Raw genomic sequence first — 16,672 nt, forward strand, 5'->3', positions numbered from 1 at the left:
CACTGTGCCTTGCAGTAACACGCATAGGGAGTCTGCTGTGGTAGTTAGGCTAGTTTCACACTAGCGTTCGGCTGTCCGCTCGTGAGCTCCGTTTGAAGGGGCTCACGAGCGGACCCGAACGCTTCCGTCCAGCCCTGATGCAGTCTGAATGGATGCGGATCCGCTCAGAATGCATCAGTCTGGCGGCGTTCAGCCTCCGCTCCGCTCAGCAGGCGGACACCTGAACGCTGCTTGCAGCATTCGGGTGTCCGCCTGGCCGTGCGGAGGCGTGCGGATCCATCCAGACTTACAATGTAAGTCAATGGGGACGGATCCGTTTGAAGATGCCACAATATGGCTCAATCTTCAAACGGATCCGTCCCCCATTGACTTTCAATGTAAAAGTCTGGACGGATCCGCTCAGGCTAATTTCACACTAGCTTCTTTTTTTGCCAATATAATGCAGACGGATCCGTTCTGAACGGAGCCCCCGTCTGCATTAATATGATCGGATCTGTTCAGAACGGATCCGATCGAACGCTAGTGTGAAAGTAGCCTTAAATAATACTGTGAGTCAGTATGACATGCAGATGACAGGCGTCGCACTTAGAATCACTGCACACTTTACTTATTTAGGCAGTTACGGGGCCAAAACTGACCAAATAACTCAAGTGTGAACTCAGCCTTACAGGTCAATGTTAGCATCAAGAAGAAGCACATTCCTTTTACACCGTCGTCAGCAGATTCCACATAGATGTCTACAGACCCTGTTCTATTAAACGCTTGTAGAGTAGAGCCTCCCTGACAGAGTGGAGAGGGTGTCAGCAGTAAGTTTGTGTTGACGTGACTGAATATTTTGCCCTTCCTCTGATCCATCAGAACAATAAACCCCCAAAAACGGATCCTGTCTGTGCAGCATCCACCTTCACTCGGACAGTATTTGGTCAGTAATCCATCAGTATTGTTAAAGTAAAAAAAAAAACAGGAGTGGATCCAAAACAGAGATGACACGTGATTGGAATATTTGCATGTCTTCTGTGTTTTGTACCCACGCCTGCTTTTGACTACCAAATCATAAGCCAATTCTGATGCAAAATAGGGACCAATGACAGAGTCTGGAGGTGGCAGCAGCATCAGGAGGAGGCCACAGAGTGGCACAATGACAGTGTGGAGGTGGAAGCAGCAGTATCAGGAGGCCACAGAGTGGCACAAAGACATAGTGTGGAGGTGGCGGCAGCAGCAGCATCAGGAGGAGACCACAGAATAGCGCAATGACAGTGTGGAGGTGGCAGCAGCATCAGGAGGAATCCACAGGGTGGCACAATAACAGTGTGGAGGTGGCAGCAGCATCAGGAGACAACAGAGTGGTAAGGTGACATAGTGTGGAGGTGGCAGCAGCATCAGGAGACCACAGAGTGACCCGGTGACAGAGTGGGGAGGTGGGTAGCAATACCAGTACTAGCTGAAGATGGTGGGTGAAAGAAGGAGCACTTGGCATCAGATGTGTGGCATCAGGCGGGTGGCAGCATCAGAATAGTAGCTGAGGCAGGTAGCCAGAAGAAACCGGTCTCTTTTGTCAAAGTTTTGGTGTGGCACCATGGATGATCTAGTCTGATGCATCAGGCATTGGTGGATGAAAATCCTGGCTGATCCATGCCTAATTCATCTTGACAAAGGTCAGTCTCTCCACATATTGGGTGGACAGACAAGTTCTTCTTGGGGTAACTATGGCCCCCGCAGCACTAAACACCCGCTTCTGATGCCACACTACTGGATGGGCAGGACAGCTTTTTCAGGGCAAACTCTGCCAGTTGCGGCCACAAATCCAATTTGGCTGCCCAGTAGTCCAGCGGATCTTCAATGTGGGATGGTAGGGTGCTGTCCAAGTATGCCACTACCTGTTGGTACAGGTCCTGATCCAGGTCTAGCTGCTGCTGCTTCTGGTGAGTAGTTTCTTCACTGGGCGGGTGAAGAAAGCTGCTCATCAGCGACTTTAGACTCAAGTTGCTGCTGATGGAGCTGGAACTGCTCCTACCCTTCCCCCCCACCCTGCCACAGCAGTCGTGGCAGAGGATCGTGAGCGCAGAGGGCACCCCCGGTCAGACCTGCGAGAGGATGGACGATGGTGCAGATAGGCAGCGTCCAACTTACTGCATAGGATGTCTCTATAGTAGTTTAGTTTGTCCTCCCTCTCAGAGGGTGTAAAAAGGCCCCCATTTTGGACCGGTAGCGAGGGTCCAACAAGGTGGAGAGCCAGAAGTCGTCCCTCTGGCGAATGCTGACAATTCGTCTGTCACTACGCAAGCAAGTGAGCATGCACCAGGCTATTTGTGCAAGTGACGTGGAGGGACTCCCTGCCTCCACCTCCACTACATACTGCCACGGTGTGTCTGGGTCCATCTACCGGAGGAATCGGCATATGTCTCCTCCACATCTTGGCTGGCCAGTTGCTGCTGACTGTCCTCTAATAGCTTATCCTCGCTGTATAGTGGAGCTGAGCCCACAGCATATAATAATAATACTTCTCTGGCTCAGGGAACAGAAAAGGACAGAGGCAGGTTGAGGACAGGTGAGGGCACAGGGCCTGCTCCTGGGCTATGCCAACTAAGGGTTGTGTCTGACGAACCCACCAACTCTTGGCTGGGGATGTCTGATGTCACTTGGGACGAAGTGGATGACCGAGTCAACCATTCAAGAAACACTGGGTTGCTGGTCAAGACACAACCGCTAGATGACACCGGGAGCTCAGGCCTCTCGCTACGACTCCTGCTGCCACGCCCCCTTACTCTGCTAATACCTGTGCCTGCGCCAGAAACATTTAGGCCCCTGCCACTCCCCTGTGCAGGGTCTGGCACTTCTCTGTCTGACATACTGTTAGATCAAATAAATAAATTAAAAGGAAATTAAAACACCCCCAAAAAGTCTGTAATTTTCTCACTTCACCACACAATGTCTAATGAGCCCTTTTTTTTCCCACTAATACACGCCAAAAAGGGCTTTAGAACATATAACGTCACCGCTGAACGGCAAATAGGCCCTTATTTTTTTCCACTTACACACGCCACAAATGGCTTTAGAACATATAACTGCACCGCTGAGCGGCAAATATATATTTTTTGGGCCACTAATACTCGCCAAAAAGGGCTTTAGAACATATAACTGCACCGCTGAACGGCAAATATATATATTTTTTGCCAGTATTACACGCAAAAAAGGGCTTTAGAACATATAAATGCACCGCAGAACGGCAAATATATTTTTTTTAGCCACTAATAAATGTCAAAAAGAATGTAATTTTCTCACTTTACCACACAATGGCAAATAGTTTTTTTTGTGCCACTAATACACGCCAAAAAGGGCTATAGAACACATAACTGCACCACTGAACGGCAAATAATATATATTTTTTTGCCACTATTACACGCCAAAAACGGCTTTAGAACATATAACTGCACTGCTGAACGGCAAATAGGCCCTTATATTTTTCCACTTATACACACCACAAAAGACTTTAGAGCATATAACTACACCGCTGAATGGCAGATATATATATTTTTGGCCACTAATACACTCCAAAAAGGGCTGTAATTTTCTCACTTCACCACATAACAGCTAATAAGCCCTTTTTTCCCACAAATACAAGCCAAAAAATGCTTTAGAACATATAACTGCACCGCACAAGGGCAAATAAGACATACAAATATTTCCTTGTAATAATTCCTGTTAATGCCTGTATCACACAGCACTTGCACCCCAATAACAAGAACGGTTTGCTGGAATTACAGAGCTGTATAATGGCAATTTGGATCCGCAGTCAGTACAGCAAGGTGTAATAGGATTGTTCCTATTACCCAGTCTGTGAACTTCCCTACTGAACCCTGTTCTGCTTCAATACTGTGGGATGATTTGTAGTGTCCCACTAGGTAAATGTGGGCACTACACAAGGGTCAATATGGTCATTGTATTTTATATGATGTTTTATGTGATTTTCCTGTGTATTTCCTGTATCAGGCCTGTTAGGGGTAGTTCCTCCTCCTAGACAGTAGAGGGAGCTAGGGAACCCCTAGTATATAGTTCGGCCCAGACAGTAAGGAGGAGGGCAGTGTAGTCCAGGAGGCTAGTGAGTGCAGATTAGCCAGCCTGAGGTTCCTGAGTAAAGCAAGCTCAGAAGTTGCCCCACCAGGAGAAGGGTTTGCCTCCTGAGGAACAAGTTCCCATAACAGAGCAGAGCCAGTATTCCAGCCAGACAAGAGAGCTGAAGGGCAGAAGGGTCCTACCTAAAGCAAGGATATATATACCTGAGGAAGTTTTCTACCAAGGATAAAGCCAGCATTAGGGCATACGGGTCTTGGGATAAAGACAGACCGGATTTCTGAGGAAAGTTGCAGCCTGATCTGTAAGTGTATTAACCCTCTGAGTATCTTGCAAGACGATTGTTGCCTGCCATTTGATTGAGCCTGCTTGTGACTGCTGCCAATGTATGGAACTTTATAAAAGACTGTAAATAGTTGATGTTTCCAGTAAAGGAAGTTTTGGTTCACCACAACAACGTGTTTCCTCCATTATTCCTATCATCAAATCGGTGTGCCACCGTTACAGGCACTGGCGTCACGAATCTTAAAGGGACCTTGCCCCCGGCACATTAAACATCTGCAACATCCAGGGCACCTCACTCACCATCAGGCCTGGTCCCTATACACTGAGAGTGCCCCAGAGGTCTCCTGTGCCAGCCTCTCCATCACTGCTGTACGCCTGCCCAGGGTCTTCCAAGAAACTGTGAGTAACCCAGAGCAACCCTCGTTTCCCTAAGTAACCGTGACTTCACAATCACAATACCCTGCAGGTCTGCGTACTGCAGATTCCTCCCTATCCTTTCCCTGAACTTCTATAAAACAAAATACAAGTTTTAAAGTCTTTTCTAGCACTGTCCCTAGTGCCTGCTGACATCTCTCCCTGCACTAAGTACACTGGAAAATGGCTGAATCCAAGATGGCTGAGGCTATTTATAAGGCTGTCACATCACAGGGCTGGCTGCTGATTGGCTGCATGCATGGCATTGTGGGTGATCCCTCGTTCCCAGAGTTCCTTGCTCCATGTCCTAACGTGCAGCAGCCATTTTAGGAAAAAATGTGATTCGTTACCACGAAGAGTGAGGAAATTCAGTTTAGGTGTGAACTTAAATTTTCCTGAAATTCGGATCGAATTCCACTTCGTCAACTTCGATTCGCTCATCTCTAATCATTGTATATGATTATTAATACATTACTTATTGTTATTATTATGAAAAAAACTGACCTCTGGGACCATAAGTCTAGGATAGTAAAAGGTTGGTGCCTGAAAAGATAACATAGGAGACATAAAATAATCTGTCAATTCTAAAATCGTGCTTGAAAACATAACCACACCTTTCTTGTTAAAATACGATCCTCTAATACTAAGAAGTCATAATTATTATTTTTTTTGTTAATGCAACTAAGATCTTGGGTGCACTGTGGGCAGGGCCACTCTATTTGGTGCATCATTGTGATTTTATCTTTGTAACTGCTTTCCACTCTGACCTAGCGACAAGAATAATGAACAGAGATCAACTTAGAATCCCCAAACAGGTCACCAGTATACTCTAAGGCCTCATGCAAACGGCCCTTGCTCGCACCGGCCATGTGCTCCCCGCATCACGCATGCAGACCCATTCACTTGAATAGGTCTGCAATCCGGTGCTGCGGTGTGGAACAGAGGCACGGAACCCCTCGGAAGCACTCTGGAGTGCTTCCGTGGTGTTTATGTCCATGACTCTGCACCACAAAAAAAAGAACATGTTCTATTTTTTTGCTATGTGGACAGATCACGGACCCATTCAAGTTAAATGGGTCTCTATCCATCCCGGCCGCCGCACTGATTTTGCCTGTGAAAATTGCGGTCCCCAATGCAAGGAACGGCCACACAACGGCCGTGTGCGTGAGGCCTAATACTGATCCCATACATTACATAGCGGAGAGTGGTGTACAGAATATACAGCACATCACTCCGATCGTTCCTCCCCATACAGTTTCATTGCTTGTTGCCAACACATCTTTGTTAGGGATGTTTTTGCTGCTGTATGAAAGATGTGATCACCGGACAAAGAGCTTTTGCTTGTTTTATGGGCAAATGGTGACACATTAAAAAGTCCAGTTATCAACCAAATCTTTAATCCTTAAGGACCTTAGGGTGGATTCTGACATTTTGTTGTCGCACTACAGGAGGAACTTGCCCAAAGGATATTTACAGGGGTTCTGCAATGAATGTTGTAAAGAAATCTAAACCTTGCATCATATAGTACATGTGAATCTCTTTCTAGGAAAGCTACAACAAACTCTGTCCCTAACATAGACCCAGAGATCTGCCCATTCATTCCCCAGTTACTCGTTAGATTCTCTCCAGGTTGGCAGTCCTTTCTGCTGCAGCTCTCTACCTCTAGGAGCTCAGGGGACATGTCCTTTCTGGTGCAGCTCTCTACCTATAGAAGCTCAGGGGACATGTCCTTTCTGCTGCAGCCAGTGGCGTACATACCAGGGTCGCAGTTGCGACCGGGCCCGGCACTCCAGGGGGCCCGGACTCCTGTAGACCCCCCCAGGCCGCTGGCAGGGCTCCCGCTGTACTCACATGTAATGGAGCGCTCTGATGGAGCCCGGCATGAAGTACAGTGGCAATTTCGGGCCCCATCAGAGCGCTCCATGCCACCATTACATGTATAATATGGGTGGGGGGTGGGGGGGTCAAGTAATAGGGGGGGGGAGTGCGCACTCACACATACACGGCCGGCAGTTCCGTTTCTATAGTGAAGCAGGGAAACCTCTCTCCTCCCTGCTTCACTGATCTTCAGAGCTCAGGAGCTCCCCCTGCTGGCCCCAGATCGCGCTGCTGGCTGTGGGAGGAGACCTGAAAGCCCGGCAATCTGCCTCCTCTCATCAGGGAAGAAGTTAAGTATGTGTATTTTTTTTTCTAACGCTGCAGACTGGGGGCAGGGGGGCAGAGGGGGAGGGGGGGTTTGATGGGAACAACTGGAGTGAGGGGGCACAAAAGTTGGCATCTATACTGAGGGGAACCTAATCTGCCATAACTAATTTGAGGGGGCACCTAATGTGGCATAACTACTGTGAGGGGGGCACATATAAAGGCATAACTATGAGGGGTCACATATGAAGGCATAACTACTGTGACGGGGCATGTAATCTGGCATAACCAATGTGAGGGGCACATATGTGGGCATATCTAATGTGAGGGGCACATAATCTGGCATAACCACTCTGAGGGGACACATATCTGGGCATATTTACTTTGAGGGGGCACATAACCGGGCATAAATACCGTGAAGGGGCACATAATCTGGCATTATTACTGTGAGAGGACACATAATCTGGCATAACCACTCTGAGGGGGCACATATGTGGGCATATTTACTTTGAGGGGGCATATAATCGGGCATAAATACTGTGAAGGGGCACATAATCTGGAATTACTATTGTGAGGGGACACATAATCTGGCATAACCACTCTGAGGGGGCACATATCTGGGCATATCTACTTTGAGGGGGCACATAACTGGGCATAAATACTGTGAGGGGCACATAATCTGGCATTACTACTGTGAGGGGCATGTAATCTGGCGTTACTGGGTGAGGGGCAAATAATCTGGCATAACCACTTTGAGGGGGCACATATCTGAGCATAACTATTGTAAGGGGACACATATTTGGCATAACTACTATGAGGGGGGCACATATCTGGGCATAATTACTGTGACAGGAACAAAGGTGGGCATAACTACTGTGAGGGGCCACAATGTGGGAATTAGTACTGTGTGGTTGCACTTAGGGGAAATGTCCTAGATTACCCTGCTATACATTGGCATGGCTCAGTCTTACAGGCCAGCTGGTGATATCACAGGGGCAGTCACCATCATATTCTTTTTTTCTCACCACAGGGACCTTGTTCTGGATCCAGCGGACATCACGCCGACGCCAGCGACACGCTGGATGAGGTAGGACCAGATTTTATTAGGACTGAGTGAGTGTAGCCATGCATTAGGCTTAGGGCTCTGTAACACAAGCGGATCCCGTGTGGGTAATCCACTGCGTGAAAGACAGCCAAGCCTTGTTTCGGACAGCAGAGACACGGAGCATTAACATGATTGGCAATGCTCTGTGCCTCTCTGTGATCTCTTTACTACAAAATCACAGAGACATAAAGTTGTCATCGTGATTTTGTAGTAAAAAGATCACAGTCAATCATGTTACTGCTCCGTGTCTCTGCTGTTCAGAATGGGGCTTGGCACTCAGTCACGCCGCGGATTACCCGCACGGAAAGAGCCCTTAGTAAGAAAATCTGCCGGTTCTTTGTAAAAATGTTTGCACTGTGGCCCATTACACTATCGTCACAACACTAGTAGGGGAGGTAGTGGGGGGGGGGGGGCTAGGAGGCAGGTTGGGGGGGCGACAGGGAGGGGGCCCCATAGATCAGTTTCGTATCGGGGCCCCATGGATTGTGTGTACGCCACTGGCTGCAGCTCTCTGCCTATCACTGCTCAGGGGGTATATACTTTCTGCTGAAGCACAAGGGGTGTATACTTTCTGCTGAAGTATGGAACTGAGCATGTGCGACCACCTCTGTAGGTGAATGAGCACATTACTATACAGATTAAATGAAGTAAAGAGAATATCTAACATCTGAAGCATTTTTGTAACAGAATTATTTTTTTCATGGTCGATTATATTAATGTAATATTTAATGTTGACACAAGGCCCCAAACTTGGGTGAAGGAAAGCCTAGCAGTAACTCGGGGTATAGTCCTACTCAAGACGTAAGTAGAATTGATCATGGGTATTATAAAATGAAAGTAAAGTGTTGTACCCAGGAATCTGCCCCGGCACTGGGATATCCGGTGGATACTGAGGGATCTGTTCAGACAAAATCCAAGAATAAAATAAAGAAATCCATCTAAACATGGGAATAACACGTAATGGTGGCACCACCCCTGTAACAGACAAAGCCCCCTCAGTAGTAAATCCTGGGTGAAGTGAAGTCTATCCACAACTCTGGGTGTACAGTTGTTACAGACAAGTGGTAATTAGGACTCAGCATGAGTACAATACATGAAATGTAAGGGCGCTGCCTCATGCACAGGTGTTTTTTGCAGATTTGGAAGCCAAAACCAGGAATGGATTAAAAAAAGATGAGAAGTTGTATATGTCCTTTATACTTTCTCTCCTTTCATGACCCTTTCTTGATTTTTGCTTCAAAAACTGCATCAAAAACCTAAATGTGTGGCAGCACCCTTAGGGCTCATGTGAATGTATTTTTTTCACATTTGATCCTCATTTTGTGTGTGTCACATGCTGCTGACCCTTTCACTTCAGTGGGGCCGCAAAAGATATGGACAGCGCACTGTAAGTCGCCCGCATCCATATGTTCATTCCGTGTCATCCGCAAAAAGATAGAACATGTCCTATTCATGTCCGTGCATTGACCTGTGCGCTGTGTTCAACGCACAGCCCTGGCCGCTATTATTATTTCTGGACCTTCTGCTGTTATCTGTTAAGACAATATGGAAGAATCCCAGAACAGTCATACATTGTATTTTGTCAGTATTTCTATGACAATATTAGATAAGAAAGGCTTAAATGTCTTCAAGTAGTAAGAAAACATGGCTGCTTCACTCCAGAAACAGCGCCACTCTTGTCCATGGGCTGGTGACTGGTATTGCAGCTCAGTCCAGCTCACATACCTCAGGGATGTCATCCATGTCATACGGTAGGGGTGATGATGGTCGTGGTATCACTTCACTCTCCTGTAGTGAAGAGAGGGAACAGGAAGATCAACAATATAATATGAATACAGTATATGTATACAGTATGTGGCTTTGGTGTGATCTGTACATAGCAGATGACCTGTGATTACTGAAGGGGCGCCACTAGCCCTGACGGCTTGTGCCTGATCTTGTGCTCCTTCTGCCCAGCCCATAGGATGCATCTTCATTTGCTAGTTTGTTATTGGGCAGTGTCCTTTGGTGTTGTTGTATTTTGTCAGTATTTTTATGGAAATATTAGATACGAAAAGGCTTAAAGTAGTAACAAAACATGGCTGTTTTACTCCAGAAACAGCGCCACTCTTATCCATGGGCCGGTGACTGGTATTGCTGGTCAGTCCAACTCACATACCTCAGGGATGTCATCTATTTCATACGGTATGGGTGATGATGGTGGTGGTCTCACTCCATGGAAAGAGGGAGCAGATGAGGACCTATTCACGTCAATGTGGCCCCACAAAAATATAGACAAGAGTAGGACATGGGGCCACAAAAGATGTGGATAGAACAAGTTACACTAGTGACCTCAGAACTCCATATACCAGTAGTAAATACAGCCAGAAGTCATCAGACTACGGAGGTAAAATTAGTCCATAAGATTAGTGATCTTACCTCACAATCTTGATCATCAGGAGTCTCTAGACTCCAGCTGCTGGTGACGGATGATAACGAGTCAGATCCAGAAGTCATGTCCGTACATGATGACGAGCCATCACTTGACTGAGTATAATGTGAGACAATGGAGAGATCCATGGTTAGACGTACCATAAGTATCACTGGGGTAAAGTATGTATGAATACAGTATATGTAATGTGGCTGTGTGCAGTGGTGTAACTAGAAATGACTGGGCCCCACAGCAAATTTTTGATTGGGCAGCCCCCCAAGAAACTTTTTGGCAACCACCTCCTCCTGTGAAACCCCCACTCTTGTGGCTAGTCAAGATAACTCTCTCAGACCAAACCCAGTAGCTGCTCCATCCGTTTCCTACAGTGTCACTCAGTGTCGGACTGGGTACCTAGGGCCCACCAGTAAAAAAAATTTGGGGGGCCTACCATATGGATACATTCAAATATAAAAAAATTATTTAACAAGTTTTTTTTATATGAACATAGGCTGGTTGAGGTGCAATACATTGAATATATGTATGTAGTGCAGTAAGTCTAATGAATTAACCCCACCAGAGCGTTTAGCTTGGGGGGAAGCATGGGGGCAATGACACCATAGGTTTACATAATTAGGATTGAAGTAGGATCCATGTCTCTTTCCCCTGTTTGTCTTTTCCCGCCCTTTTTTCTATTACAGGTACATTTACCTCAGAAAAATGTGTTACCTGTAGTCTAGAAGATTCCTGCTGTACAAGTGAAGAGCGCAGCTGATTGGTGCTGGCTGTTGCTGGGGGAGATTTCCAGCCCTCTGATTTGTTGTTGGTTTAGTGGCGGGAAGCTGTTCCCCTTTATATTTACAGGTTCGGCAGAGCTGGCTCAGATGTGCCTGAAGAACTGACCAGCGTGGGACATGGAAGAACTCCTGCAGCAGCTGATGAAGAGAGCGGGGTCCGCCGGCGGAGAAGAGTGGCTGCGGAGCTGTTTGAAGATGCCGGCGCCGCTGCTATCAAGCCCACCTGAAGTGCTGACATCGCCGCCGAGCTCGTCTGTACCGCCGCTGGGGTCCCCGATGTTACCGCCGCCGCCGCTGTCTCTGGAGCCGCCGCCGCCAGCTGTTGAAGAAAGTCCGGTGCCAGCATGGGGAAGCCGTCCGGAGCTGCGCACCACCAGAGGATCCAGCAGCCGTTTCCGGGAGGAGGAGGCTGCAGCGCTGCCCAGCAAAAGAGCTAGAAGTGCGGGGAGCGCTTGTACTCCTCCCCCGGGGGCGGGGCGTCGGCGCAGCACCAATCGGAGAAGAGCAGCTTCTCAGAGAGGCCGGCAGTCCTCCAGGATCAGAGAGTCTGGAAGGCAGAGTGGCAGTTCCTATACAGAAGCTGTTCTCACTGGTGTGGAACGTCATCAGGATGCTGCCACTGAGGAGCTGCAGCAGGAAGTGGAGCAGCAGATCCTGCAGGATGAATTACAGGGGCTGCCTGTTGAGAGGCTCCCACCTCTGCTGGTTGAGCCATCTCCGGGCCCCCTGGGAAGATCACCACACCTATCATCTGCTGCCTATGGTCCACGCCAGGAAGGACAGCCAGTGGGTGAGAACATCAATGTTGTTCCCTTGTCTGAGTCGTCTGTGTTAAATGGTTTGGTTAAGCTGCTAGCTGAGTTTTCTAGCAGGCATATGGTTCATGGTGCTTCAGATGTCTGGAGCAGTGGTCAAAGTACGGTGGTTACTCCGTCTGGTAGTAATGCTGGTGGTAATGCTGGTAGTAATGCTGGTAGTAATGCTGGTAGTAATGCTGGTAGTAATGCTGGTAGTAATGCTAGTAGTAATGCTGGTAGTGTGGTGCCTGTGCTGGAGAGAGGCGCAGGGGTTAAGGAGACTTGTTTAAAGGAGGCACTAGCTTGTGAAGTGTCTCCTTTAGGTTATCATCTTAGTGCGACTATGAAGGAGCGTATTTGGCGGATGGAATACGTGGAATTAATGGCGTTATTACCGTCCGCCAAAGATAGTGCTTTCAAGAAAGATGAGAAAATAGAAGATGATAAGAAACGCTTTCCCCCTAGATCATTTAATAATTGGCTTCAGGCATTTTGTGTTTATGCTGCGGTTTTGGGGGAGAAGCACTCTGAGCTGTGCTCAGGACTTTTCCAGCATTTAGACATTGTAACTGAAGCCTATAGGAATTTTGGCGGGATGGCTTGGTTTCATTACGATGAGACATTCCGCCAAAAGCTAGCTGTCCATCCATCCCTTAAATGGGGTGTGAAGGACATTGGGCTATGGGTAAATTTAATGTTGCCGCAAAAATCTATACCGGCAAAACCGCCGGCGTCGGCTCAGACTGTTATGAGGAAAGGCGTTTGCTTTGCTTATAACGAGTCTACCTGTAAATGGTTAAATAATTGCCGGTATAGACATGAATGTTCTTTTTGTGGGGGGTTCCATCCTATGTCCCGTTGCTTTAAAAGGAACTCCCAGTCAGGCCAGCAGCAGCCAAACGTCAGGGAGCAGGTGGCAAAAAGCGTGGAGCCCAGTGAAGTTAGCAGAAATGCAGCCATGGCTCGCTCTCTATCCAGACCGTCAGAAAGCTGATTTAATTTTTTATGGGTTTTTATATGGTTTTGAAGTTCCACCTTTTTCTGGCGTTGGCTGCTGTTGGGTTGAGAACTTAAAATCTGTGATTTTACATAAAGAGGTAGTTCGTAGTAAGATTCAGAAGGAGCTTGATTTGGGGAGGATTGAGGGCCCCTTTTTAGAGCCGCCGTTTGCTAATTTTAGGCTTTCTCCTTTGGGCGTTGTGCCAAAGAAGGAGCCTGGAGATTTCAGGTTGATTCATCACCTGTCGTTCCCAGAAAAAAGCTCTTTGAACGATATGGTGGATAAATCTGAGGCCTCTGTTTCATATGCCTCTTTTGATAATGCACTAGCTTTAGTCAGGACTTTTGGTAAGGATGCCCTGTTAGCTAAGGCTGATATTAAATCTGCATTTCGTTTATTGCCTGTTTGTCCAGACGGCTTCAACTCACTAGGTTTTCAGTTTGACGGTTATTTTTATTTTGATAAATGCCTGCCAATGGGTTTTTCACTGTCCTGTTATTACTTTGAAGCATTTTCAACTTTTATCCAATGGGTTGTTGAGTATGATGTAAGTTTTAATGGGGTTCTTCATTACTTAGATGATTTTTTATTTGTTGGTTCTTCTAATTCTAGTACTTGTTCAGATTTGTTAAGTAGGTTTTTGGATATTTGTTCTTGTTTTGGGATTCCAGTAGCAGAAGAGAAGACGGTTGGTCCGTGTTGTTGTTTAGAGTTTCTTGGGATAGTTATCGACTCTAGTCGCATGGAGTTTCGACTGTCAGAGGCGAAATTGGAAAAAATTCGGGTGTTACTTTTGCTTTTGTTAAGTAAGAAAAAATGTACTCTTAGAGATATGCAATCTCTTCTGGGGTCACTTAATTTTGCTTGTAGGGTTATCCCCATTGGTAGAGTTTTTTCTAGTAGACTATATTTTTCAACTAGGGGCCTTAAGTCTCCTAATTCCCACATTCGGTTGACTAAATGTTTGAAGGAGGATATGGGTGTTTGGTTAGAATTCCTACAGGAATTTAATGGTTCTAGTTGTTGGCAGGAGGAATTTTCGAGTTCTGACGCTTTGGGTTTATTTACGGATGCGGCTGGTAGCTGTGGATATGGGGCTTTTTGGAATGGTAAATGGTCGGCTGAGAGGTGGCCTGCTTCTTGGGTTGTTAATGGTCTTACAAGGAATATTGTTCTATTAGAGCTTTTTCCAGTAATTGTTGCTGTTGTTCTATGGGGATATGATTTTAAGGATAAAAGGATATTATTACACACGGATAACAAAGGGGTTTGTTTTGCGATCAATACTCTTTCATCCAAATGTGATGTAGTTGTAAAATTATTAAGGCATTTAGTTCTGTTGTGTATGAAGTTTAATATATGGATCAAAGCGAAATATATTGTAGGGTCATCTAATGTGTTGGCTGATTCTTTGTCTCGTTCACAGTTCCTGAGGTTCCGGGAATTAGCTCCGGAGGCGGATCTGGATGGGAGCCCATGTCCTCAACATCTGTGGGGCTTGATTTGGGACTGATGTCTGAAGCTATTGAGAGGTCCTTGGCCCCGAGAACATGGGCAGCTTACTCTGCCGCATGGCGGGATTGGTGGTATTTTTTAAATGCTTGCTCAATGGATATTAAAGGGGATGTTTTAAGTTGCGGTGTATTGTTTGTTACTAGCTTATTTAATAGGAAATTGGCGGCTTCATCTGTGGCGAAAGTAGTGGCTGGCGTGTCATTTTTTCAGAAACTGCGGGGTGAGAGGCCGTTATCTTCCTTTTTTCAGATTAAGCAGGCTCTGAAGGGTTACAAGAAAGGTATTGGTAAGTTGGATGCTAGGAGGCCAATTTCTATCTCTTTATTGGGGCAGCTTTGTAAAGTTTTGTCTGACGTGTGTAGGGACCAGGGTGAAATATTGCTTTTTCGTACAGCTTTTGTGTTAGCCTTTTTCGGGGCTTTTAGGATTAGTGAGTTAGTTGCGGCAAGCCGTAATAGTGTGTCAGGTTTGGGTTTTTCTGATGTTATGGTGAGTAATGATAAAGTCGAGATTCTTGTTAGGAAGTCAAAAACTGATCAGTATGGTAGGGGTCAGGTAGTTAGTTTACATTCTTGGGTGGGTTCTGAATTTTGTCCGGTTAAATTGGTAAGGTGTTTGTATGAGATGCATCCCTCTAAGTGTGGTTCCTTTTTAATGCACCAGGATTCCTCCCCTCTCACTAAATTTCAGTTCAGCGCAATTTTTAAAAAATGTTTGGGGAAATTGGGCCTTAGTTCTGCAAAATTCTCGTCACATTCTTTTAGGATAGGTGCTGCGACGGAGGCTGCCAGGTTTGGGCTGGATGATTCAGTAGTTAAAAGAATTGGGAGGTGGGAATCTAATAGGTTTAAAATTTATGTTAGGCCGAATTTAATGCTGCCAGTCTGAATGCTTTTCTATTTTGCAGGAAGTCAGTTTGTGATTTGGATTGTGGGACATTCATTTGTTTTTTGGGCTCAGAAGCGAGCTGAAAAAAGAATATACTCAGAGAATTTGTCGTTTAATACATCTGAAGTTCTTATTTTTTGGCAGGGTGTTAGAGGGTTGTGTTGGAAAGGGTTAATGGATGAAATTAATAAGCTTATTAAAAAATGGCCTGTTCCTCATTTGGTTATCATTCATCTTGGGGGGAATGATTTAGGTAAGATAAGGACCTGTGAGCTACTGTGGGTCATGAAGAGGGACCTGGCCTTATTACATCATAGTCTTCCTAGTACTAACTTAGTTTTTTCAGAGATTGTCCCTCGCTTAGTTTGGTCCGGGAGGGACGGTAAATTTTTGGAAAAAATCCGGAAAAGAGTGAACAGGGCCCTTGAAAAATTTCTCCCTTTAGTGGGCGGTTTTAGTTATAGGCATTCAGACTTGGAGGGTTTTTTGCCTGGCCTTTTTAGATCCGATAACGTTCATCTTTCTGAGGTAGGGATTGATATTTTTAACTTGGGTTTTCAGAATATAGTGGAGAAATGGCTGCTGTCTTGTGGGGGGCCTCGCCTATGTTAGGCGTGGCTTGTGGGGTAGTGTCGCTCAGCTCATGCTGAGTGGATCTTGGTCTTTATATGGTTAATTTATTATTGGTCTTTTGGTATCGGTTATTATGGTATTTTTAAATTAATTTATTTATTTATTTATGGTTGTTAAATAATTTTAAGTGACCCTTAATAAAGCTCAGCGGCCATTTCCTCCACTATGTTGTTGGTGTCAATCATTTATTAGCGTTAAGTTAGTATTAGAGTGTGTCATTTGCCCCCATGAATTAACCCCACCAGAGCGTTTAGCTTGGGGGGAAGCATGGGGGCAATGACACCATAGGTTTACATAATTAGGATTGAAGTAGGATCCATGTCTCTTTCCCCTGTTTGTCTTTTCCCGCCCTTTTTTCTATTACAGGTACATTTACCTCAGAAAAATGTGTTACCTGTAGTCTAGAAGATTCCTGCTGTACAAGTGAAGAGCGCAGCTGATTGGTGCTGGCTGTTGCTGGGGGAGATTTCCAGCCCTCTGATTTGTTGTTGGTTTAGTGGCGGGAAGCTGTTCCCCTTTATATTTACAGGTTCGGCAGAGCTGGCTCAGATGTGCCTGAAGAACTGACCAGCGTCCCACCCCCCCTTCCCTTATTTTCGCACTGTGTCACCTGTCGCT

General features: G+C 46.1%; 1 protein-coding gene across 1 annotated transcript; it reads left to right on the forward strand.

Moving 5' to 3' along the window:
- The first annotated feature begins 11,338 nt into the window (after window positions 1-11,338).
- Window positions 11,339-15,421, forward strand: LOC122925411. Its single transcript, XM_044276774.1, has 2 exons — window positions 11,339-12,011; window positions 14,445-15,421. The coding sequence occupies exons 1-2, from the start codon at window positions 11,339-11,341 to the stop codon at window positions 15,419-15,421; spliced, it is 1,650 nt and encodes a 549-aa protein (XP_044132709.1).
- The last annotated feature ends 1,251 nt before the right edge of the window (window positions 15,422-16,672 follow it).

Source organism: Bufo gargarizans, chromosome 1 (genome assembly GCF_014858855.1).
Source record: "Bufo gargarizans isolate SCDJY-AF-19 chromosome 1, ASM1485885v1, whole genome shotgun sequence".
NCBI classification, from domain to species: domain Eukaryota; kingdom Metazoa; phylum Chordata; class Amphibia; order Anura; family Bufonidae; genus Bufo; species Bufo gargarizans.

Coding starts and splice junctions, on each gene's coding strand:
- LOC122925411 (XM_044276774.1), top strand. CDS start 11,339: ATGGAAGAACTCCTGCAGCAGCTGATGAAGAGAGCGGGGTCCGCCGGC. Junction 12,012..14,444: donor CCAGGAAGGACAGCCAGTGG/GTGAGAACATCA, acceptor TCTCGTTCACAG/TTCCTGAGGTTCCGGGAATT.